Raw genomic sequence first — 26,454 nt, 5'->3', positions numbered from 1 at the left:
TAAATTCAAGCTGCTGATTTGAAAAAGCTAGGCTCTAGTCACAGCTAGATCCCTTCATGAGTACAGTTCCCTAGTATTTAATAAGGCCCAGTAATAATATACATGGATAAAGCTTTGTAATAGGATCGCTTATTTGATTAACTCAGTAGAAGGTTAACATATTTTTCCAAGGGTCCCAGAAATACTCAACTTACTTTTGTTACCCATGTGTCCCCAGCCTGTGATGTAGCAGTAGGTATCTGGCCGAACCAGCTGGTCTTTGCTGGGCAAACAGACAGGTCTTACATAGCTTGTCTCGTTGACATCCTCATCTAGTTCCACAACGCTGATATCATAGTCTACCACTGCTCGGTTGTAGCGTGGATGAAGGATAATGGTTTTCACTAGTCGGGTCTGCATGAAGACTGATGGGTGATCAAGATTGCTAATCCCAAACACTACTTTCCAAACAGCTGCATTTTCTCTCCTTTGAAAAAAAAAAGAAATCTTGGGGAATTGCAATCAAACAAGAACATTCTTTTAAACTAAAATAACCAAGAATTTTTTCTTCCTGACATTTTGCAGATTACACTTTGTAAACAATTATACATAAAATGCTACAAGAAAAACAAATCCTTAGGCATCATTACTTACAGCTAAAATCTGAGCAACAAAATGCAATGCTTTCCATTTCCTTCCTGCCTGTTACCAAACAAATCAAAGCTCATACCTTCAGAAGACATGTGACCACTAATTAGTTGGTGTATTACATGCCAAAGGCTCTCAAAATCATTTCCTGGGAGCCTGCCCAGGTCTTTGGTGCTCCCATGCTCACTGGTGGGCATGTACAAGTTTCACTGGGGTGACAGCACTGTTCAGTAGTGAGCTGCTGACAGCCACGAGGCTCGCTGGAATCCTGAAGAGTCTCAAGGAAGCAATGCTATTACAAAAATTACCTCTTTTACAATAGCCATGGGAAAAGTCCCTTATTTATTAGCCATTCAGTCTGTGCCAAGCATACTTCCTATGCCTTACATCAAAGGTTGCTTTGACTCCTACAACTCTTAAGACTTTTTCGCTAAACATACAAGATCACAAAAAAATGATGCACATGATACAAGTGGGAACTCTGAGCGAGTGTCTGTTGAGATATACAAGAAAAACATAGACTATGAAAGGCTTTGGGGTGTAATCTCTTGATCATAACTGGTCACAGGATAAGTTACGGGTTCCTAATTAATCTGTGATTCTAAAACCCCTCCAAAGTCAGCATTTTTCACACCTGATGAAATACAGTTCCATGTAACTAAGCTCCTTTGACAAGGTCGATGCTTCCTCAAAGCAGTGTAAATCTAAGCATGCAAAATTTCAGCTTTTCACAGTGCTCAGCAGGACTGCAATTTCTATAATTTGTGAAGAGATTTGGCTGCTAAAAAGGGTATTTTTGCATTATCTTAAGAGTTGCATGAAAATTCTGATATTTCAGACTAAAACGATCATTTCACCATCATGATCAGTTTGTGGGTTTTTCTCTGAACTTCCAAGATTAAGTGCTAAGAATATTCACTTACTGCTGTGGTTATGAACACTGTAAAAAAATCGTTGCTCAGAGCAATGAGCAGTCACAGCTACAAGGTACTGTCCTACTGGATGCTTTGGTGTAATGCATTTCAAGCCAATCTTGACAAAACTCTGGGGACTGTACTAATAAACTAGCAAAGGACATGATGTTTCATGTAGCTCTTTCCATTCATGCCCTCTACAAGTATTCATAGGTATTTGCATTGACACTTTCTGCTGCATTATAGTTATATGCTTCTCATACTTTGTATCCCAAACCTCACATGAACTTCATAAAATATTTCACAAAGTGAAACATTTTGTCTGAAGTACTGGAGCACTTTAAAATCTGCTTTAATTGTTGGCTTACCTGGTTGATTTGGTAACTATTTAAATACTTTATATCAAGAAAGCTTCATGACATCAAGAATGATCTTGCTGTTGCTGTATCAAGCTATTCAAATGCGGGACTTACTTAAAGATTTCAGGCCACTGGGACTGTAGCCTCAAATTTATTTGGAGAGGCAGAAGAGAAAAAAGTTCATAGAACTCCTAATGAATTATTAAAGTAAAACATTGTCCTGGGCTCCTGGTACTTTAAGGCATTTGGAACACAAATGTGAAAGACCTTTAACATGCCACAGTCTGAGCTCACATAGATATTGTATAGCCCTAAATGAGGGGTAACAAATAGCAAAGAGCTCAGTGCTACAGAAATAAAAAGATGAAACTGAAATTATTTCTGAAAAGGGGGATGATTAATGTTTTAAAGAAATACCAGTCATGAGACACTTGCTTACCACAGAATTTCTTCTGGCTTGAACAGGAAGAAAGGTGTTTAGTGTAGTCTAACATAATTTCCAATGAGCAAGTACCAGTTTAAAGCAGGATTAAGCACTAATGACAACCACCTAGCAGAGAACTACTTGATAACTACATCAGAAAACACACATTTCGGCTATCTTTAGAAACCCAACTGAGTATAAGACAAAAGAAAGTAGGTAATAAACTCAACTCCATAATCTGTAGTTCATTAAAATTAAATGTTTGTTAGCACTGAAAAGGTCTCAATGACCAAGACAATTCCTAAGACATGGAAACTTCCTCTGCATTCCAAACTGTCCATCCACCAGAGGACCTCAGATACCAGGAGGTACTGAATAGTTAATACTGACTTTTTAATGACAGCACCCCTGATAAAGGAGTGGAGTCTTTATAATTAGAAAAGGCAGTGACTTCAATGTCTGTTGCCCTGTAAGTAAATACCCAGTTTCTAACTACTGGCCATAGCATTTTTCCAGGGTTATTTCTATGCTGGTGTCCAGAATTACTTCCTTAATCTATAGCAGTTGTATGAGAGATATAGGATTAATGTTTTGTTCTTCGTTTTCCTGTTTCCTGATGAAAGTCAGGGCATCTTCATTTAGCTTTCATTAGTAGAGATGCCAGCAATGAATAATAAAGAACGTGAAAACTTAAGCTGATGCTGGTTTATAGCATTCACTTTGTGTTAGTCTCCTAAAACCAGGCCTCTGTGATTTGCCTGACTGCCATTCTACAAAGGTCAATACCTACCCCAGTGTGTTTGGTAGAGGGGGGAGGACTTGGTTAATTCATATGTGCAAATGTATATGAACAGTAAAACTCTCTGAGCCCTCTCACCCTTCAAAGCAGTGTGCTACTGTCAAGACCCATCTCTTCGCAATCAAAACACAGCCACATATGTGTCCGCTTGGCTCACTCTGCAGGGAGCATTGCCATGGCCATCGGCCTGGGCGACTGGTCCTACCACCAAGGATCCTCTTGTTCATCCGAGCAGCTGGACGACGGCCACAGTCTAGTGAGGAACAGACGCAGAAGCGAATTACCATAATGTTACTATTGCTACCATGAAGGCAGCATGTACAAGACCTTCTACAAGGAAAATGTGGACACAATTATATTAACAGTCATGAAATTACACTGAATAACAGAGAACATTAAATACTGAACAACCACACAATAATATCACAGAATTATAATATGGTTTGTGTTGCATCTACAGAATTTTCCCACAGCATCCTTGCGGCTAAATTGAGGAAGTGTGGTCTGGATGATCGGGTAGTGAGGTGGACTGTGAACTGGCTGAAGGAGAGAAGCCAGAGAGTTGTAGTCTATGGGGCGGAGTCTAGTTGGAGGCCTGTATCTAGTGGAGTGCCTCAAGGGTCGGTACTGGGACCAGTATTATTTAATATATTCATCAACGATTTAGATGAGGGAATTGAGTGTACTATCAGCAAGTTTGCTGATGACACTAAGCTGGGAGGGGTGGCCGACACGCCAGAAGGCTGTGCTGCCATCCAGCGAGACCTGGACAGGCTGGAGGGTTGGGCGGGGAATAACTTGATGAAATATAACAAGGGAAAGTGTAGAGTCCTGCATCTGGGCAGGAACAACCCCAGGTTCCAGTATAGGTTGGGGAACGACCTGTTAGAGAGCAGTGTAGGGGAGAGGGACCTGGGGGTCCTAGTGGACGACAGGGTGACCATGAGCCGACACTGTGCCCTTGTGGCCAAGAAGGCCAATGGCATCCTGGGGTGTATTAGAAGGGGGGTGGTTAGTAGGTCGAGAGAGGTTCTCCTTCCCCTCTACTCAGCCCTGGTGAGACCTCATCTGGAATATTGTGTCCAGTTCTGGGCCCCTCAGTTTAAGAAGGACAGGGACCTGCTGGAGAGAGTCCAGCGCAGGGCAACTAAGATGATTAAGGGAGTGGAGCATCTCCCTTATGAGGAGAGGCTGAGGGAGCTGGGTCTCTATAGTTTGGAGAAGAGGAGATTGAGGGGTGACCTTATTAGTGTATATAAATATATAAAGGGGGAGTGTCACGAGGATGGAGCCAGGCTCTTCTCAGTGGCAAACAATGAAAGGACAAGGGGAAATGGGTACAAATTGGAACACAAGAGGTTCCACTTAAACCTGAGAAGAAACTTCTTCTCAGTGAGGGTGACGGAACACTGGAACAGGCTGCCCAGGGAGGTTGTGGAATCTCCTTCTTTGGAGACATTCAAAGCCCACCTGGACACGTTCCTGTGTAACCTTATCTAGGTGTTCCTGCTCTGGCAGGGGGATTGGACTAGATGATCTTTTGAGGTCCCTTCCAATCTCTAACATACTGTGTTGGAAGAGACCTTCAAGATCATCCAGTTCCAACCACCTGCCATGAGCAGGGACACCTTCCACTAGACCAGGTTGCTCAAAGCCCCATCCATCCAACCTGGCCTTGGGGCAGCCACAGCTTCTTTGGGCAACCCGTGCCAGTGCCTCACCACCCTCACAGGGAAGAATTTCTTTGTAATATCTAACTTAAACCTACCTTCTTTCAGTTTAAATCCATTCCCCCTTGTCCTAACCCTACATACCCTTGCGTGAAGTCCTTCTCTCGCTTTCTAACAAACACACTGAACCATTTTTATCCTTCCTTTATATCAAAAGATTTTCTCTCCTGATACTAATTTAACCAGTTCAGCCTGAAATATTAACCAAGCTAAGCTTGGGATCCTGACTTCCTTTCTGTCAGGGATTACCAGGCTGCCCTTAGAAAGGTGTCCTGGGTTTATGTCCTTGTCATTCTGTCAGCTAGCAACATGTCTGGGCTACTTTGTACTATCCAGAAGAAATGATTCTGGAAAATCTGCTCAGCAATAATAAGGCTTTTCTTAAGCCAGGTGTCAGGTGAATGTCACACTGTTTACTCAGCTACATGGCAGCAATCTTGCTTGGCCTATGGAAATTACTAAGGGAAGAGATCTGAAAATTTGAAGACATTCCAGTATGGTGTTCATTCTACGCCATAAGCCACTTCCAGTGGAAATTACACCAGATTACCATCTGCCAGACAGTTACTTTTCTGAAATAGTTAGCCCTCCACTTTTGTTTCACTTTACATTCTGGATTTGTAAGATAGCAGACATTATTTATCCTGTTTATACTAGGTCTGATTTACAGATCAAAAGAACACCACCCGTTTCTGCAATCAGCCTCCCAAGGGAGGAGCAACGGTTATTTGTAACCTGTAATTCTTACTGTGTTCACTTAACTTCAGAGGGCAGTGGGTTTTAAATGTACTTAAAGCAACATATGTCAGAAGCAAACACCTTTGACAGGCTCATATAAGGGTTGGGACTTTTTCTGATCAAAGTAGTAAATATTTTGATTAGTTTTCCATATTTAGGTCATGCTTTGTGATTAATTTTCCCTGTGTCAAGCTAATTCATAATTTAAGTGTTCTTCAACAAAGCTCTCCCTGTCTGTAGGACAGGATTTCACTGACGATGAAGAATTTCTGCACTTACAAACCACTTAAACTTGCACAGTCTGCTGCATTACAGACTTGGTCTGCAGGTTTCTGCTTCAGATTCTCCTGTCCCCTTGAGCTTCACACTAAATGGCTTCAGCTCCCAGGCAGATAGCCCGCTAACCACTCAGCATGAAGTTTTATCAAAGTAATTTTTGGAGCCTGACTGCTGACAAAGTCCGTTCTGTGGGAGCAGGACTGCAGCACATAGCCTTCTAGCCAAAGAAGAAGGAAAGCTGATGAAACAGAATAGCACAGAGGGGGGAAAAAGAACTGCAAAACTGGATCTTGCAGAAGTCTAGTCAAATTTCAGAATGAATCCACACTAAACATTTGCATTTGTTGATGTAATTTAGTACATCTCGGAAAAAACATCTTTGTATTATACATGCTTCTCTCTTACCTGCTTTAGTGCAGAAGAGAGCCACTTTGCTTCTGCTCCGACACATCTGTCTAAATATTAAAACAAAAACATGGTGGAAATTTCAATTAATAGGTGTAATTTTTGTCAATTTGAACATCAGCACAGGTACTTGGTACTCATTGTTGTGAGCCAGCTGTGAAAAAACACACAAACTGGAAAAAGAAACACAAAGAGCTTCTTACAGCAGATCATCTGTGATTCCCAGTGTCTTCCTGGAGGTAATGCAAAGTATTAGTTCAGCTTTACGATGCATTCTGTGGGTGGGTGCTACACGTTCTTCAGACTGCCTCACTCTCTGGGCACTGACCCAGCTCTGAGCTTAGCTGGGTTGTATAGTCTGCCAAGTCTTAACTTATGGCACCTGAAAGCACAGGAATTGCCCTTGTCCTCTTCTTTACAGCTGAAGGATAGAATTGTCTTTGAAATACCTTTGATAAAAGATGAACTTTCATACCCTAAACATTTGGGCAGTTTGAAAAAACAGGAAGTTTGCGAAAGTATTACAACAACAAATAAGGTCATTGCTGTTAGACTTTTTTTCATATGAGAGAGGAAAGAAGGGATTCTTTGTCAAAATGGAGATCCTTGTAAAACAGTGAGCATTGCTGCCCAAACAGCTGACTGCCTTTTAATTTCCACCACTTTCACTCCTACTTGTATATGTGCTTTTCTGAGGCAGACGCACAGCTAATTAGACAGGATACCCACGTTACCTGCTCCCCAGGTAATTCACTGAAATCTGTAATCTCAGTAGGTAGGCAGCATCTTTAAAATTTCAACCACCTATAAAGGGCTTCATTTAAGTCATAGATACTAATGTGGGCACAAGAAGAGTGCCAGAAGCTCACCAGATGAGCTTGAATCTGTGATTTGACCAGACTTCTGTCCCTTACATTGAACACGCCCCATTCATACACTGTGCAAATCAGTCTACTTCCTGTTCCTGAAAACATAGAATATAAAATTCTGCTTCTAGAGGTAGAAAACCAATTTCAGGGAAGAAAATTCTGTGCGGTTTTGAGAAGCATTTGCACCCCATAAAAAAATTTACAGAATATAACATAGACTCATGTTTCATACTCATTTTTTTGACTTACCAAGTAGCCAGCTCTAAAAGAGAAACCTTCAATACTTCAATCTCATATGTATGCATAACCTTCACTGTGCCATTCCCTCTTACCAAAATGTTATGAAACTAGCCCAAGTTCCCAGTAGTCCAGAAGCCTGACAGCTCCTGTAAACATACAACATACTCCGCAGCACAAATATTTTACATGCTGAAGTTGACCCAAATGAATACACCTGAACTGCAGGTCCTGGTCCTGTCTTGGATTCATGTTGGGAAGACACTTAACACATATTGTCCCCTGTGCAACTTGCTTTATACCAGAAAGGAAACCAGGGACATAAGTGAAGCAGGCCTGCAGGTCCTCCAGTGGAATGATGGGGAGATCAGTATGGGGTGCACCTGACCTGCAGCACATGCACAGCCAGTGAGAGACATCTAGGCAGGATGCCTGATGCAGTCAAACCAAAACCAGCTTCACTCTTCTCTTAGCTTCTCACTTTGTGTTACCCATTTTTTGGATTCAAGGAGACCGGAACATACTACATTCCTACATACTACTTTAATCTGTCTTAATAGCTTTATCAATAATCCTCATTACTGATGGTTTTCATTCCTTTAACTTCTACTTTGGGTGAAACTACATCTTCTGCTACTAGATATCGTAACTTGGAGGCTCCAAATCCATCCCTTCACACACACTTCTTAGCAGACCACTCTCAAATACAGCAAAGCACCTTGAAATTTCAGCTTTGTACTTTGGTGACTGAACAGACTATGACTGTGGATCTGCCTTTGCATTTGCAAATATTTATTCTTGTATTATCCTGGAGAAAAGCATTTAGATACCATTAGGCTAGTGGAAAGAGTGAGAAAGGAAGGGAGTTAAAAAGATTTTCAGGTATCAGGCACCACCCTGTAATTACCTTCTTCTAGATGAAGAAATAAAAATGAATTTAAATGAATCATAGAATCACAGAATCATAGAATAGTTAGGGTTGGAAAGGACCTTAAGATCATCAAGTTCCAACCCCCCTGCCATGGGCGAGGACACCTCACACTAAACCATGTCAGCCAAGGCTCTGTCCATCCTGGCCTTGAACACTGCCAGGGATGGAGAATTCACAACTTCCTTGGGCAACGCATTCCAGTGCCTCACCACCCTTACAGTAAATAACTTATTTCTTATATCCAATCTAAACTTCCCCTATTTAAGTTTTAACCTGTTACCCCTTGTCCTATCACTACAGTCCGCAATCAATAGTCCCTCCCCAGCATCCCTATAGACCCCCTTCACATGCTGGAAGGCTGCTATGAGGTCTCCACACAGCCTTCTCTTCTCCAGGATGAACAGTCCCAACTTTCTCAGCCTATCTTTATACAGGAGGTGCTCCAGTCCCCTGATCATCCCCATGGCCCTCCTCTGGACTTGTTCCAACAGTTCCATGTCCTTTTTATGTTGAGGACACCAGAACTGTATACAATATTCCAGGTGAGGTCTCACGAGAGCAGAGTAGAGGGGCAGGATCACCTCCTTCGACCTGCTGGTCACGCTCCTTTTGATGCAGCCCAGGATGCAGTTGGCTTTCTGGGCTGTAAGTGCACACTGCTGGCTCATGTTCATTTTCTCATTGACCAACACCCCCAAGTCCTTCTCCACAGGGCTGCTCTGAATCTCTTCTCTGCCCAGTCTGTAGCTGTGCCTGGGATTGCTCCAACCCAGGTGTAGAACCTTGCACTTGGCACGGTTAAACTCCATAAGGTTGGCATCAGCCCACCTCACAAGCATGTCAAGGTCCCTCTGGATGGCATTCCTTCCCTCCAGCATATCAACCGAACCACACATCTTGGTGTCATCGGCAAACTTGCTGAGGGCGCACTCAATCCCACTGTCCATGTCACCAACAAAGATGTTGAACAAGACCAGTCCCAACACCGATCCCTGAGGGACACCACTCGTTACTGGTCTCCAGCCAGACATTGAGCCACTGACCACAATTCTTTGTGTGCAGCCATCCAGCCAGTTCTTTATCCACCGAGTGGTCCATTCATCAAATTGATGTCTCTCCAATTTAGAGACAAGGGGACAGTGGGGGACAGTGTCGAACGCTTTACACAAGTCCAGGTAGATGACATCAACTGCTTTACCGCTGTCCATCAGTTCTGTAGCCCCATCATAGAAGGCCACCAAATTGTTCAGGCAGGACTTCCCCTTAGTGAAGCCATGCTGGCTGTCACCAAGCACCTTGTTTCTATGATTCTATGATTCTATGTGCTGGGATTTATACATGGATACCTTGGGGAAAAAAAGAGCTTGTCAAAGGGAGTTTATCTTCCTCCACTGATAACTGATTACCCACAGCAGTGAAACCAATCTCATTTACCTATTACTTACCCATTCACTAGAAGAGCATGTAAAGTTGATGCATTTTTATTCTTCCAGTCTGAGTGTAGATTCAGCCATTTTTGATGCTGCATTTCCTCATGCTCTATTACAATTTCTGTTTTGGATGGTCCCCTGAAACAAATGAAAGACACTCATAAATCTTCCAGTAGGTTTCTATGTTACACTAATGAAGGTGAAGAGGCCTTAATACCTCCTGTTTTCTCTAAAGATATACAGCTGAATGTTATGTCAAAGCCACTTGTGGCAGAGTCATAATTAGGAGAAGGAAATCACCCCAAGAAGCCAGGCCAGCTAACATATCACTGTCAGTTATGCTGTATTTTTTGACGAGAACCAGAACTGGAATCAGAAACACTAAGAGCCTTTACTGTAACGCACACATTGTCATACTGTTTCTACAGCTTCTTGCCTCCAAACAGACAAAAAAAACCCCAAACATTTTTATATGCATATTCATATTTTCTTACATTCCTATCTTTGCAAATCCATTAAAATTTAACAGTATAGAGCAGTCTGGGTCTTGTTAATAATACTTGACAGTATCTCTACGTCCAAGCTGTCTGCTTTGCGAAATAGAACAAATCATGGATGACAATGTCAAACCTATCCTTCTGCAACAAATTAACAGGAATATGAAAGTAAGTTAGAATGCTTCACCAGGAAATGTTTTCATATATCCACTTCCCCAGTTTAGTTATTGCCTGATAAACTCAAGCCACTGAAGAAGAAATTCTTGTTTTAGTAAATCTCAAATGCTAAATGGGAAAAGGAGTATTTTTTTAAATGGCTTTACAAGTCATGCAGTTTTCCAGCACAGAACCATCCATGATTAGCCATCAATCTCTGTTGATGATAAGGACTTTCAAGGACTTCTTTTCTAAACCCTGGTCAAAGGCCAAATTCTAAATCCTAGTTCATCAAAAAGAGAACAAGAAAGTTTTGGAAAAACTGAGATGTGTCCCAACACTTGCCTCTGAACCCTATCTCTCACAGCAGTAGCTACAAATGCCAGCCAGGTTATGAGCTTGCTTTCAACTCCAATTTCAGTCTTAACTGTATTTCTTTTTAAATATTTACAGAAGTGCAGCAACCTTTACTCGATTACATAAATTAACAAAGATCAAAGAATTCTCTTTTATGCTGAAGTTGTCAGTGCAACCACATGGAAACATGTTCAGCAGGGCTGGCAGAACTGACTCGGCTCTGAGATCACAGCCCAGGATCCTGCCTGCAACACGACTTATTTTTCAGAACCTTCTCTGGGCATATTAAACAAAACTTGTTCCATGATCTACTACTGAGAATGTGCAGGCAGATACAACAAGCACTTTTAAAGACTGCAATTTTTCCTCATTCAGAGAAAGCTGTTTGCTGCAAAAAAAAGAGCAGCACTTTCTTCCTCAGTGCCTGCTTATAGCAGACACATAAAATGATCCTTTTTTCTTTTCTATCATTTGCTTATTTCCCACTCTCTCCCCACCAAACATACACAAACCTTTTCTTCTCAAGATGACATTCTGCCGTATGATCATCTGGGAGCAATTATGTTCACCATTTCATAATTGTGTGCAGTCATATTTCATGTAGCTGTAAACAGTGCCTGATCTACAAAACGTGTAACTCAAAAATGTGCTAAAAGTTGCAAATGTTATGCCATCTGATGGATCCAAATTCTACATTATCCCACATACCCAATTATTTTGCTGAAACCTGCAGTTCTGGATTACAGTGTGTGATGCTATAATCATCGTTAAGCAGACATCTACTTCCAAACCAGGGCAACAATCTACAAGACACTTAACCCTGTATGAGATTTTATAATTATTAATACAAGCTATTGTACTCAGTAAAATTATAGCTATGCCTTTTTGCCTTGGTGGTCACCGCTTGATGTAATACACTTAAAATCTGTAGCTAATTTATGTTTTAAGAAAGCTCTCTGTAAACATTTGTACAGCATTCCCCCCTTGATGATTTTTGTTTATGGTTTTCTTTCAAATAGGCAAGGACCACCACTTTTAATTAGCAACAGGCAGATTAAAAGGGACCTAAGAATCTCATTTCTAGCTGAAGAAAGCTGAAGTAGATAGCTAACATCTGTAGAGACACCAGAGCATTTTGTCAGTTGCCAGAGAGTGAGAGAACACAAGTTAAGTATGTTAGAGGAGAAGGACTTGGGTTGGTATGAGCTTCTGAGTCTAAGACTTACAGCGATCCAGCAAGAGGCTGCTATGCCAAGTGCATATGTTACACCAGGGACTGTAAAGCACTCACAGAAAAGGAGGTATATAGAGTACTAGGGACTCATTTTAGATAGACCCTGTGCTCCAGAAATGCAGCAGGTTCTACTCGGCCCCTCCTGGAGCTGTAGCACACAATTTCTTCTGTGGACACACTCTAAAGAAAGGGAAGAAGGATCTTTCAATGGGCAGAGCCACATCAATTTCTTCATGAGAGTATCTTGCTTTACTGAGTTTCTTACAGACTGCAATAGGCTATAGCTGCCAATCGAGGTATCAATCTACTGTTTGAGTTCAAATTTAGCTCTCACCAATTTTTTTTCTTTTGTAGTGGCCTGACAAGGTTGACCTGAATGAAGCCATTCTGCATAAAAGTCTTGTGTTTGGCCATATGTAATATCTTTCACAATTTCAGGCAAGCAAAATAAAGAACCTTTTTTATTAAACACTTTCAGAAAGCTCTGCAGCTACTTGAAGAGGAGTTAAAAGGTGGTGGAATCAAGCTTCTCTCAGTAGTGCTGCATGGTAAAACAAGGGGAAATGGTCTAGAGCTGCAGCTCTGGAGATTCTTAGCAGATGAAAAATAAACACTTTTTCACTAGGAAGGTGGAGTAGCCCTGGACAGAGAGACTGTGGAATCTCAATCCACCAAGGTTTTCAAGACTTGGCTAAACACAGAAGTGGTTGAGCCTATCTCGTTTTGCCAATAATCCTGCTTCAAGTGGGAGATGGCCCGGGTGTTCTCCAGATGTCTGTTACAATGGGGACTTTATGATTCTATTCCTCAATACAAATACACTATACTGACCATTACCTATGCTGAAGAGCTTAATCTTAAAAAAACCTAACAGTTACTTCAAGAGGTTTCTTGTACATAAGAGCATCTTTTAACACTACAATACAGTCACTGAAATATCTACCACTTCAGTACGTTTGATAGTTATACCTGCAAATATAAGACATCCATGCCATGGTAACAACAATGCATGCCTTATGAGTGATCATCTTTAGATGAGGTCTTCCACCATGCTTTTAAGATAAATTACAAATCCTACCTGAATCCACATGACTTTGTAACATTTCGTGGTGCTATTTGGATGGAACCATTTGAGTACTGAAATACTATTTTAAAACCAATGGGATTATAAGAATCAATTATTGAATAGACCACATAAATTTAACTGTCTCATATGTGTTACATTATATATGCGCAGTAAATCTTTATATCCACAAGAATGATAGAGCTCCCGAGTTCAAACCAATCAAACATAATACTCAACGAGTATTTAGGGTGCCTGTAATCTCAGTGTATGGACCTCTCCAAGATCTTATCAAAAGCGCCAAAGTTCAGGAAGTTTACAATAGGCATGCAACCAACAGCAATGTTTTATCATTCCACACAGACGCACAGTTGATGTGACAGAAATATCAGCTTTAGAAGTAAAAGACAAGTTTGTCTTTCACCTAGGTTTTCACTAGATCCTCTGCACTGTTTTCAGGAATAAAAGGGGACTAGGACCTATGAAAGAAAATCCTTCCACAAGGCTTTCTTTCACTCAGCAGTTAACCAAAACAGTTAACTATCAGAAAACTCAGATGAAAGAGCTCTTATGAGGCCATCTGATCCATTCCCCTAATCCAAAATGAGATCAACTGTACCTAAATTCTTCCTGACAAATATCTGTTTGCCCTATTTGTAAAAATCTCTATTGATGGAGAGAATTCTTAGCATTTCCAGCCAAGATATATTCCAGGATTTAAAGTTAGCAAATTTTTTTCCTGGTGTTTATTCTGAATCTTCCTAACTATCATTTTAAGCTCATTATTTTGTTTTCATTTCCTTCAGAAATGGAGAACAGTTTATTCCTTACATCTCTGCATCAATATTTTACACGTTTGAAGGTTCCTATACCTCCTGACCCCTGACCACACAGACTTTTCAACTTTTCTTCATGGACCGTGCTTTCTAGGCCTCTGGTCATTCCTGCTGACTCATTCTGAACTCTCCCCATCTAATCAAAATCTAACACAAGCTGAATATGCCAGAGGGATAACACATAAACACTCCTGGTTAACTCAGGCCATTTCTCCCGTCTGTCAAAAAACCTGTTAATTTCTAATCCTGTCCTCCAAAATGCTTTCAGATCCTCCCAGCTTGATGCTGAATGGGGAATTATTGAACGTGCTCTCCACTCTACCATCTGAATGACTCATGACAACACTGAATATCATCCTAAATCCACTGGGATGTGTCGAGCCCTCTACCAATACGTCTTTATGGTTTGAAAATGAATCAGCAGTCTTGTATCATTTAATCTCTGTTCATGCCTCCTTACTTATGTTAAAAGTCATTTCACATAGTGAGAAAGTGAAAAATATATCACATTTACTGTTTCTTCCCTACCCACAATGTCTCTGTCTTTTCAAGGAATGAATTAAGGGAATCTGACATGACTTGTTATTGATAAATATATTCTGCCTGTCATTAAGATCCTATACTTCTGTAATTATTAGTTAATAGTTGAAATTAGGTAACTAGCTTGTAAATCTCTGCATCTTGTTTTCCCCTTTTTAGTGAAACATGGCATACCTAACAGTTCTCAGTTCTCAGCCTTAGGTAGCCAGTCACCACAACTTCTCAAAACTATTGGCTATCATTATTGGCAGCCATAATGGAGATCTGCCATAGCCACAGATCTTAAAAGCTCTTGGACAGATTTCAGAAAAAAAAACTACTTTGAAGAGCAGTGTTCAACCTATTATTTTCTTACTTTAGCCCTAATTCTTAAATCTTTGCCATCTTAGAAACTGTAACTTTGAACTACATCTCCACTCTCTCTGGAGCACTGCTTCCAGTTTCAGGTCGCCGTATAGCTTCTGCCTTAGCCAGGTTTTGCTGCTAAATCTAGCATGTCTACTAGACCTGATGAAAATCAAAGGGCACGTATAACTTTAACATTTCTAATTTCTTTAAGTTCCCTTTAGTCTAAGGCAATTTCAAAAGAAGTACTCAATGATTCTACAAAATCAGTCACATAAAATCAGAAAGGCAGGACATTTTCATTTGCTGCAGCACTTATGTCTACCCAAATGGGAAATTCTAACTTATATTTTTGCTAACTGCAAATTTCAACTTTAAAATTAGAATATTCCTTTAATACATTGAATTTCAAGCTATGGATTTGCTTCTGTGTGTTTAAGAAGGGTTCTTTTAGAATTAAAAAACAAAACCAAACCCAGTTTGTCTTCTACATTACAAATGTGCTCACAATAGGGCAAAGTAACATTTAGGGCGATTTCATTACACAAGTTGTGCAGTGGAAATATAAAAGAAATAGTTTTCAAAGCATTCTAGCCTGCTATCTGCTGATCGCTGTGCGCAATATTTGAAGTTTATGGTATAGTTTTATAGTGGAACACAAGCAGCATTATGACTTCCATACTCAACCATAATGAAAAAAAACCACCCACCAAAACCAAAAAGACCAAAATAGAAGGAAGGGACTAATTTTAGGTTATGAAGTTAATATTCTGTTTATCACTAAAACTAACATAATTTGAGATACTTATGTACAGCAATGCTTTTTTTAATACCTCATTCTCCCTGTTCCATTGTGGAAAATGTTTACATGTATTAAATTGCAAGTTCAGAATAAAATATAATTCATAAACTGGATACCTTCTCCCTTCATGGTAACAGTAATATTCCTTTGTGCAGCTTCTGTAATTTGATTGTTTTAAGCCTCATCTGACAGGAGGCTTGGAAAAGGAAGCCTTGTGTTCTGCCAGAAAGTAATGAATAATGTGTGTATGGGCACCAATATAAAACAAATCAGGCCTATTTCAGAGTTGGAACAGCATCTGTTTCCTGCCTGTACTTACTGTTTGAGATGTTTCTTGGTCTTGAGTAGAATTCTATGAAGCAATGGCTGTGCCATAGAGTATGGAGCAAAACATCAAACTGATTGAAATCAGAGAAGTCTGAAATCTTAATATGAAGACATATGAAAATGGAGATTAAAAAAATTCAGAGCATCGACACAAAATTAAAATGTGTATGATTCAATAGTTCTTTAAATATTTGGTGGAAAGCAGGTAATCTGTGTGATATTTCCATGTTTCAAAATGTCTACTGTCTTATGTCCTAACTGATAGACTACTTGATGCTATCAAGAATGAGTTAATATGTTATTATGCTGAAAAAAAATATTTGCTTGCTTTTTCACTGTGTGCTGGTTTTGGCTGGGTTAATTTCCTTTGTAGTAGCTGGTATGGGGTTATGTTTGGAATTTGTGCTGGAAACTTGATAACGCAGGGATGTTTTAGTTACTGCTGAGCAGTACTTACACAGCCTGAAGGCTATTTCAGCTCCTCACCCCACTCCACAGCGCACAGGCTAGGGGTGCACAAGTTGCTGGGACAGTTGGTCCCAACTGACCAAAGAGATACTTAATACTATATGGCATCATGCTCATTGCATAAAGCTGGGAGAAGAAGGAGGAGGTGGGAGGATGTTTAGAGTAATGGTGTTTGTCTTCCCAAGTGACCATTACACATGATGGAGCCCTGCTGTCCTGGAGATGGCTGAACACCTGTGTGCAATGGGAAGTAGAGAATTTCTTGTTTTGCTCTGCTTGCACATAGAGATTTTGCTTTCCTTATTAAACTGTCTTATCTCAACCCAGGAGTTTTCTCACTTTTACTCTTCTGATTCTGTCCCCCATCCCACTGTGGGGGTAGTGAGTGAGTGGCTGCTCACTTACTTGGGATTAGCTGCTGACTGGGGTTAAACCACAACACTGTCATTTGAGTCTCTGTAAGTTATAAGATCCAAGTGGCTAAACTTATAAAAAGAGTATTTTGGGCCACCTAAATTGAAAACTTCAAATAAAATGCAGATTTTATTAGTGGGAAGTCTTAATTCAACTTCAAATGAAATGCAAAGTGTAAAAAGTTAATTAGCTGCTTATTTTAAAAACATGGGCACATTTGGGTTTTAACTAAAAAGTGAAGTGTTTCTTTTTAAAATGTTCAGAACAAAATAAGTTGATTTCTCAGACTTCTTCCCCTGCTGAAACTGTTCACTGAATTTGCATAAAATCTGCTTCCACTTTTGTTCAACATTTTCCTTTAGAGAATTATTATTCACTAAGAAATGTTCCCATAGTTGTTCTGGTCATAACACATTAGTCTGAAAAAAAAACAATTCAGCTTGCAAATTCCAGAATGAACTTTCAGGACTGACAGATGTAATATCTGTTTAGAGTGGCACTGAGTAAATTTGACTTGCAAGCCCCTTTTGGAAAAATAAAAAAAAAAGGGGGGTTCATAATGCCATTTGTACAAGCTGTGATGTAAAACAGTTTGAAAAAGGACTTGTGATCAATCACTACAATAAGAACATTTCTTTGGCTGGCAGTATTCATGTATCTTTCTATTTCTTTTAGTCAATAACAGAACGATTGAGGTTGAAAGGGACCTCTGGAGGTCATCTGGTCTAACCCCTCTTGGTCAAGCAGGGCAACCTACACCCTGTTGCCTAGGAGCACATTCAGACAGGTCCAAGGTTGCTGGAGATGTTAAATCACTAATAATAATTATCTTTTTACTTAAAGAAATAAAAACTATCCAGTCATGGAGCTAGAAAGTGTTACATGAGCTGAGTGACCATACACTTAATGACTATTTGAAGAAATTGCTACAATTTGTAAGGAATTACTAGGATGAAAATTCTTTGAAAAAAAGCCTTATCCAAATAATTAGATTTGAAATTACATATGTACATGAAAGATGAGACATACTCTATCAGATTTAAGCTAATACAACTCTCATACACTGATTAAAGTATATGTAATTTAATACAGGTATACGGTTGCTCAGAATTACTAACAGTCTTCCACAGCTTGTAATGTCGTTTTCATTATATTTCATTTGATAATTTGCTGTTGTTCTCAAAAACCCCCCAACATTTTACCTAAAGAATTTGCTATTTTACTGAATCCTCTAAAGATTTAATAGAACACACTGTAGCCATGGACAATGTGATGTGTATGTATTCAAGGTAAGTCAAACACATTTTACATTTGGTTGAATGGGTCTCAACCGAATGTAAAATCCAGATTGCATTGATGAGTTCAAATACTTCATCTTGGCATGGAATTTGATTTACTAAATGTCATTTTTATTCGTGGAGGAAATAAAGTAGGTTAAATTCAGAAGTTCAAATTTCTATTGTGGATCGGACAGAAGTATTCCATTTTTCGTTTCTGTGATGTTTTTAAACAAATAAGACATTAAACAATTTCCATTATTTCTATTGTAGAATTAGAAAGTAATTAGCATAATAATTCATGTGAGAACAAAAGGTTATTGGCCTAGCAGCTTGACTGCTTAGTTGGTAAATATTATTAAAGAACTCTGCCAAAGAAAAAGTGCAGAATATATTAGGAAAGACGAAAGGCCAGGCAGCAAAAAGAGATAAGCCTTTCCCATCCACAAATGCACACACAATAGGTGCTCTGGCACAGGATACAAGGAAAAGGAGCTATCTGTTTCAGCGGATCACCAGTGGCGCAGCCTACAAGAAAGGGAGCAGCAACTGCAGAACATAGCAGAGCTACCAAGTTACAGTAAGTAACTTGGTGAACAGCTGTGATTTTGTGCTAGACCAGAACAAGATCACTTCAAGTTCCTCTGTACTGTGCTGAGTACAAGCTGATAAAGCTTATCACTATTACATTTGTTACCTCATTGTATGCAGGAAAGAAAGAAACTATTATACTAACAGAACAACTCTGCTGGTTTTGTCAAATTTCAGATCTTAGTAGACCCTGGTTTTATTATGACCATTCCATTAATAAAAAATAGGGACTTCAGAGTATATGAAAGTGGTTTTCCTCAACTAAACATCAAGACAAATCTACAGTCTTCTAACATAGTGTTTTGAACCTGCATAGTATGCCCATCCTCAACAGCATAACCTCTGCAGCACACAGCAGGATATATCTATTCCTCATCTGAGACACTGATGGTGATTGCTGTTCAGTTCTCTACCTGTGTTAGCAGGAAGCCTAATTGCCAGATACTTTATTGTATTTAGATTTGGGACTCAATTAGAGGTCTTTGAACTAAATTTTCTGTCCTGAGATGAACAGGCACTCATATCAAGTGATCCGATTGCCTCCTCTGGCAGTAAACTAAGAAAGCTAAGAATTGAACAAAGAGCTTCCATTAGGCTCTCAGCATTATAAACAAAAGTTTACTTCATTTCTAACATTCTTTTTGCACTAGAGGAAAACATAAGAACTGCTAAGAACACACACTGCATAACTTGACCAACAGCTCCCATTAGGCCAAAGCCTTTCAGACAATACTTGGAACTCGCATATTTTTGTGTGAGGCTGCATCACACAAAACATTGCGTATGTTATGCTGTGAAACACTGGAGAAATACATCATCTGTGGAATTAGAGTTGAACAACAGCCAGGAAAATAGTTTGAATTTCATGAAATAGGCAGAGCAGAATTACCTTCGATGTTGCTTCAGGCACAATGCTTATATCTCCCAAATAAACAGACTGATACTCTGTAAAATGTTTTACTACTGTCAGCTGAACTAACCCAGCTTTAACCACTGTTAATTAATTATCTTCATTTTTTTCTAGATTAATTTAGGCTGAAGAATTAAAAAAATATCTACAAGCTGTTAGAAACACACTGCTTTCATATTCTAAACATTTCCACATTATTGGGTGTTATCATTTGAGAAAATACCAGACACGGTTATGAAAAATGGTCTTTTACAGAAAATAAACATATCATATGCTACCATTCCCTGTAATCTGAAAAAAGGAAGCAATCAGAGGTCTTGTTATAATTTAATACTTTTTTCACTTTCCTAGCAGCAAGCACTATAGGAAAGTTAAGCAAATTTTATGCTAGGACTATGAGACTGAAATATTAAGAAGAAACTATTTTTAATGTTAAGACTATCCGTTTGTTCTTAGGCAACAAAGTAGCTGTTAAGGCAATAGATATTTTTGAAGGTATCAAAGGAGTTTAAGCTTATTAGGATGTTACAGAAGTTAAAGCATAAAGATAATGTCAACATTACTTAGATATACTAAACCAGCTAAAGGAGTGCAGAATTGTTGGGTGTTAGAATGGCAGGCAGTGCACTCAGTACAGCTGGTCTTGGATTCAGGGGATGTGTTAGAACTGATGTCAAGCATCCATGCAGTGCAAGGCAATACAGGGGAGGTTAATGCAGACGCTGTAACCCAGGGTCATTATCCTTCTGTGGTTTTGACATAGGTACAAACAACAAGACCGCATGTCAGTATATGTAGTGGTAAAAGGCAGACAGTTTGGGGATCATACATAGACAAAAGATACCTTCTATGCCATCTGGCTGTCTTCCCTAGTAAAAGAGAGCTTTGGATATCAGAGCACTTGGGGTTTATCCTACAGTTACATTTTGCATCAACTATTCCATAAAACAGCTATTAGGTTAGTGTGCATGCAACAAGAAAGATGCATAGAAGCTTTTTCTTTTTTTTTTTTTAACCGGTTCCACACAGAGAGCTTTAACAATTTGTTTTGCAAAGATGCCCAAATTAAACGTATCTGCTGGCCTAGCTCACAGTACTTGTTGCAGATTTAAAAAGGACGCAGAGGAATTCTCCTGTGCTTCCTAAGACAAGTCCACTTTCATTCTTTAGGAAGACACAGACTATCACATTGCCAAACAATTCTGAGCTTCAGCAATAGCAGCAAGTTCAGATATCAAGGTCTGGCAAGATCTCAGTATCTTTTCAACATACACTTTTAATATCAATCATGTAATGATTATAAACTGGTGAAAGACCCTAGATTTTAGTGAGCTTTTGTTCCTGACATAGTTCACAAAATTTAATTACTTCTTTTCTCTATGAAGATTTCCACACTAGGTATAGCACTGCAGCAATCAACAATCATTCACATTCAAATCCAGCACTCTGATTGTCCTAAGAAATTCATCAATGCTACAAACTACTGACCTTACCCTAAACCCATCTGATTGCAGGCCAGTTGGCTTAAATTTTCTTGCCACTCATCAGCACAAACATGGTTAGCAGCAGCTGACCTGTGAATGGTCAGGAACATCAAGGAATTCATGTTTTTAGACAGGGTAACTGCAAAGAAAAAGAAGAACTTCACTATTATTTCACATAGTTTTATAAATGGCATACTGAAAACATACATTTTAAAGAGTTTTCCAAGATGCTGGCGCTTTTGCTGATTTTTTATGTTCAACAGCTATGTAATTTAAAACCAAGACAACCATGGCTATTAGAACCTTGCTAACACTGAACAGCATGAGGCACTAGGCAACAAAAGCATCTTGAGGATAAGAATAAACCAGAATACTCTTGACTCACCAGCACAGGTTTACATGGGTTTCTGATAGCCTTAATCTCATTAAATGATGTTTTACCCCACAAATAGTCCAACTAAAATCACTAAAGTAATTTGTGAGGTGAATGCTGTTTGATATATGGGTGATGCCTTCATTTGACTCTCAGTAATGTGTACTATTCCCGCTGTAACAATAAGTGGGTGTAATGAGAGAAAGAAAAAAACAACTATTGTTTACAAGAAAGATCATGACCATTGCTTCTCTGTTAATTTGTTTATAAAAGTGTGTGAACTCATTTATTACATACATAAAGCTTCTTAACATGGTCCAAAACTGAAGTTTACATCCCTCCCTTTCTAGGATCCCTTAAAAGAGGCTGGGTTGTGCATTTCTTCCCCTCATATATACTGGTTTTAGTTAAACTGTTCCTGACTTTTGCTTTGGTAGTAACAATATTAACACTGTTGTTACACATTTTTCTGATATGCTGAAGGTGCTCTGCTGCTCTCCACATGAAAAGGGTACATATTAATCTTAGATTACTCATTTTCAAATATACATCTCTAGAATAGTTCTTCCTTGTTGCATAGGTTTTATTAATTCTGTTGTTGTTTAACATTCATAGAATCATAGACTAGTTAGGGTTGGAAAGGACCTGAAGATCATCTTGTTCCAACCCCCCTGCCATGGGCAGGGACACCTCACACCCAAGACCCCATCCAACCTGGCCTTGAACACTGCCAGGGACGGAGCATTCACAGCTTCCTTGAGAAACCCATTCTGGTGCCTTTCCACCCTAATAGTAAAGAACTTCTTCCTTATATCCAATCTAAACTCCCCCTGTTCATACAATGTTAAGTGTTTTAAAATATTTATAAAATCTACTTCAATATGAATACAAAATATTTGCTTCTGTAAGCCACAGTACACCTTTTCCCTGTATTTAAAATTACACACAAAGCATCTCAAAACTCAGTAATATAAACCACTGTCATGTACACATTAGCTCAGTGAAATCTCAAGAGGACATACCACCACTTTCTAAACTGCTTCTTTTCAGTGCAATTTTTTTGAAGTCCACCTTTATTATTTAAAGATTTAATTAATACTTCAAGAGTATTATTTTAACAACAAATAAACTCATGAGGCCTGATCTGACTCTATATAGCAATACCAGATTACATCATTCTGCAGGTCTTTAGCCAGTGCAATGGGGACCTAGTGGGACTATCTTCTTCTCATAAGCTCTGAACCTGCACCATTTGAGTCAGTGGGAATTTCACAGTTTTCACAAGTACAGAATCAGAGCTTAGAAGTTTTGCCTGAATGAATTCTACACCTGAACATCCTCCTACCCTCCCTTCTATCCACAACACTTCAGATTTTACACACCATCTACAGATTCTACAACTTCCCTGCCAAGCCATTTTTCTCGTATCTTTGCACTGTGACACTTTACACTGAGGCTTTTCTTTCTCTTTTGCCCGCTTTGTTGCATGCTTTCCCAACCTCAACCCAGACTCCCTTTGATAATGGAGGCTCTCTCCACTACTGCAACTGTATTCTAAACGAAATCACCAGTAAGCACTACCATCACCCAAACACCGCTTCCAGGCAGAGAGCACCATAGTGGAAACTCACCGCAGTCCCATTCATCTGAGCTGTCACTGCAGTCTGCTTGCCCATCACACCAGAGCTCACGTGGCACACATTCATGGTTGGCACATTCAAGTTCGCTGTCTTCACAAAATGCTGCAAGGACATGTTTCATACTGAGACAGAAATCGTCCATGTGAAGTTTACACTCAGACTGAAAGAACGAGGAGGAGGGCAAAGGTACGCACGGATCAGATTTATGGAGCAAGACAGTGAGACAGATTTGCAACAAAATTCAGGACAGACATCACTGAGACAGAAGGTGGTTGCTGCCACACAGTGGCAGTGGACACCACAACGCAAAGGGAAGGAAGGGTGCCTGGAAATTGCAAGATCTGAGATTACTTTGTATCACTTGCGGTTTTGTCATATGAAACCTGTCCAAGCCTCTCAGAAGCTTTAAGTGAAAACGCTGTGTTAAATGCTTTTGAGCAGAATTCGTGTTCCTGTAAAAGTGTTTTACTGCAATGCATACGTACTTCCTTTCGTCCACAGCAAATCTATATTCACTTTTGGATCCCCCTTCGCTATATAAAATAATAATTTTTATCTCCACCTTAGAGATGGGAAACTGCTGTACAGATAGACATGTTCCAGTTCACAGCTGGTTGCCAGTTGGCAGCATTAGACAGGGATTTCCTGAGTCTCGTTCCAATGCAGGAACCACAAGAGCGTCTACAGCATCTATACTGCCATACTGACCAAGGATTTATTTGCAGCACTAGCGCAAAAAAGGTACTCCACAGTGAAAACCATAGAGAGAGAGCAGGCAGCGCTGCCTACTCTGACATCGGTGACCCGCCTGGCTTTGGAACAAAGTGCGTAAAACTAGAGAAAGCTCTCTAACTGTGCCTCCCAGAGAAAGCGTACTTCAAAACCTGGAAGCCTTTAGCTGGGAAAACTTCTGCCATTCTGGAATATTCAAAGCCTGGCACAAAATCAGAGAGGAAATCCAGGCTGATAATTATAGACTAGCTTAACATAAGCTCTCATCGAATCGTTTCTCTGACGTGATCTTAGTGTGTGATCATGAGCAGATCACTTTAATACCACCTGCACTTGTTTAGATTACAGTACACAGACTGCTAGGAAATCAAATGGCATAACCTTCACAATAAAGCAGATTAAGAAATGTTCTGTTTTGACAAATATATTCGTATGCTCCACATAGCACATAAAATGTGCCTACCGTCTTGTCCCTGCCAACAGAACTCCAGAGGCTTGGAATATTTTATTAATTTTTTTTTAATTGTAAAATTATATCCTACTGTCCCAGCAAAACCGCAGAAGTATGGGGATTGCCCAGAGAACTGAAATTTTAGCTTTCAAGCACATTTACCAAGCATCTCTTCTCTCTTGTGCCTGCTGAGTGTTACCCCATACGTCTCTGTTAGTTCCTTGTCCTGGGAACATGCCCATGTGCCAGGTTTCCTCAAAAGAGAAGAATTCAGTGTATCGCTAATATATTAATGAAAGTGAAGATAACATCTCATAGCATCAGCTCCCAGCTTCAGAGGCAGGGTAGGAGCCTGCAAAGCAGCTGCTGTTTGCAGCTCCTTCCACATCCTCTCAACCCACTGGTCAGCTGCAGAAACACTGGTCAGAAACAGAACACAGAGCAGCTCCCACAGTGGACCAGCGGGCCCACCGCACACTGTCAGCACTTTGAGCCAACTCACACAGTGCACATGGACAGCATGTTCACACCACTGGTGTACCATAATAAATTTTATATCTCTGATATTTATCGTGGTTTGGGTTGCGGAAACCAAGATTCTGTCCTGTGGAGCCAAGTGGGGAGACAGAATCTAAGAAACATCAAGCAGAAGAGAAACCAAATAAAGCAGGGAGACATAAAATTTACTGAAGAACAGATTAGAGCAAAAATCAACTGTAAATAAAGGAAAAAAGCAGTGAGCAGTCATACCTACATGAAACAAAGCTGAAAAAAATGGGAAAAGGAGTCAAGTTACAAGGAATAAAGAAAAGAATCACAAAGACACAAGAAAGAGAAAGGAGAGGGAGAAAAAGGAGAAAGGACCAAAGTGATTAAGGAGACAGAAAGGATCCAAGGATGTGAAAAACAGATGATGCAAAATGAGGAAAGAGATACATTGGTTCTGTAGAAAAACTGAAAAGGAAACTGAGGGAATGACTAAGCCTTTCTGTTGGTAGAAAACCTTTTTACTTTCATTTATTTTGCACCCAAATATCCCCAGAATGTGATCAGTGCTTTATGGGACTAACAAACTGTATAAGCCCTTACAGCAGTTCTTTTCATCCATCATGTCAGGGCAGTCTGGGAAACCATCACAGATCATGGAGTGCTTGATGCACAGCTTCTTCAAAGGACACTCCCAAAGACCCCTTTCTATACAACCTAGAGGCAGAGAAGCACAGCTTTGAAACACTTGCATGGAATATCAAATACACTGCTTTCTTCTTTCTTAATAATCCTGAAACACCAAAAATATTTTCACTTCCCGTATAAACTTTAAAAGGTACCAAGAATAGCTATTAATAAAGAAACTGAAATAATATTGTCACAATGTGAGCTTGATAAATGGGTATAAATTGTATAACTCTTCATTATCCTTCAGTGCTTTTAAACTATTATGCTACACATGTCTATAAGTAACGGTTTAGGCATTAGCTCAATTAGCTCAAAACCTGTACACCACTACTCTTGAAATAGATTTACTAGTAATATATAAACTTTTGTAATCCTTGTCTGTAGAGTTTTCTTTAAGCTATTGACCATAAAAGATTTTCTGGTTCCATTATCTGAGACCAAACCAGTTTGAAAAGATTAGAGACTTAATGGCTGTATGAATCTTCAGAAGGGTTCATTATTACACAGGGAACACACTACGTTATTGTCTCTACAAAATCCTGCTAACCAGCCTGATTTCAAGTGGCTTCTCATGTTTTATTTCGCTATTTATTGCCATCAACTAAGAAAGCACTTCATTGTGATGTCAGTTTCAATACTTTGATGTCCTAATACTAATATACTAATGTCCTGCACATCTGACATTCTGGTTTTATAGGAAGCCATAAAAACAATGTGCCCTCCTGACTAACACAGATGGCTTGACTTCCTTCTTTGGCTTGTTCTACAGATGATTATACCAGTTTTCTTTTTAATCCAAGCTCTAATTCAGGTGACAACCCTGATGTCTCCACATGCAAATAGTTAAGGTATAAACTCACAAGACTGCATTTGAAGCAGCACTTCTGTTTGCGTGGACTTAGAATTACAGCAGCACATAAGCAGTTCAATTACTAAGCAGAGTATGTTATTTCCAAGAAGTGTTATTTTACAAGTGAGTACTTTAAAAACATGAACCAGAGAATAACTACTACCTCATATGATTACTGGGAAAATCTAC

At 39.6% G+C, this 26,454-nt stretch overlaps 1 protein-coding gene across 2 annotated transcripts in view; it reads right to left on the bottom strand.

Annotated features, from left to right (window-relative positions):
* Positions 1–26,454, bottom strand: part of CORIN (corin, serine peptidase) — a 138,645-nt gene that overhangs the window by 2,402 nt on the left and 109,789 nt on the right. The window contains exons 14-20 of one of the 2 annotated variants that reach the window (XM_061352867.1): positions 25,329–25,442; positions 23,048–23,158; positions 21,134–21,182; positions 9,758–9,880; positions 6,276–6,325; positions 3,202–3,376; positions 195–466 (exon numbers count right to left, since the gene is read on the bottom strand). In XM_061352867.1, the coding sequence (XP_061208851.1) occupies positions 195–466; positions 3,202–3,376; positions 6,276–6,325; positions 9,758–9,880; positions 21,134–21,182; positions 23,048–23,158; positions 25,329–25,442 (894 nt within the window). Of the gene's footprint in view, positions 1–194; positions 467–3,201; positions 3,377–6,275; positions 6,326–9,757; positions 9,881–21,052; positions 21,183–23,047; positions 23,159–25,328; positions 25,443–26,454 lie in introns of both variants that reach the window. The other variant, XM_061352856.1, reaches the window with a different exon arrangement.

The sequence above is a fragment of the Neopsephotus bourkii genome, unplaced genomic scaffold (genome assembly GCF_033783945.1).
Source record: "Neopsephotus bourkii isolate Nb327-2 ecotype Australia unplaced genomic scaffold, CSIRO-AGI_Nbou_v1 NB_54, whole genome shotgun sequence".
Classification (NCBI taxonomy): domain Eukaryota; kingdom Metazoa; phylum Chordata; class Aves; order Psittaciformes; family Psittacidae; genus Neopsephotus; species Neopsephotus bourkii.
Note: the sequence above shows the minus strand (reverse complement) of the source record. Positions and strands in the feature narration are given on the sequence as shown.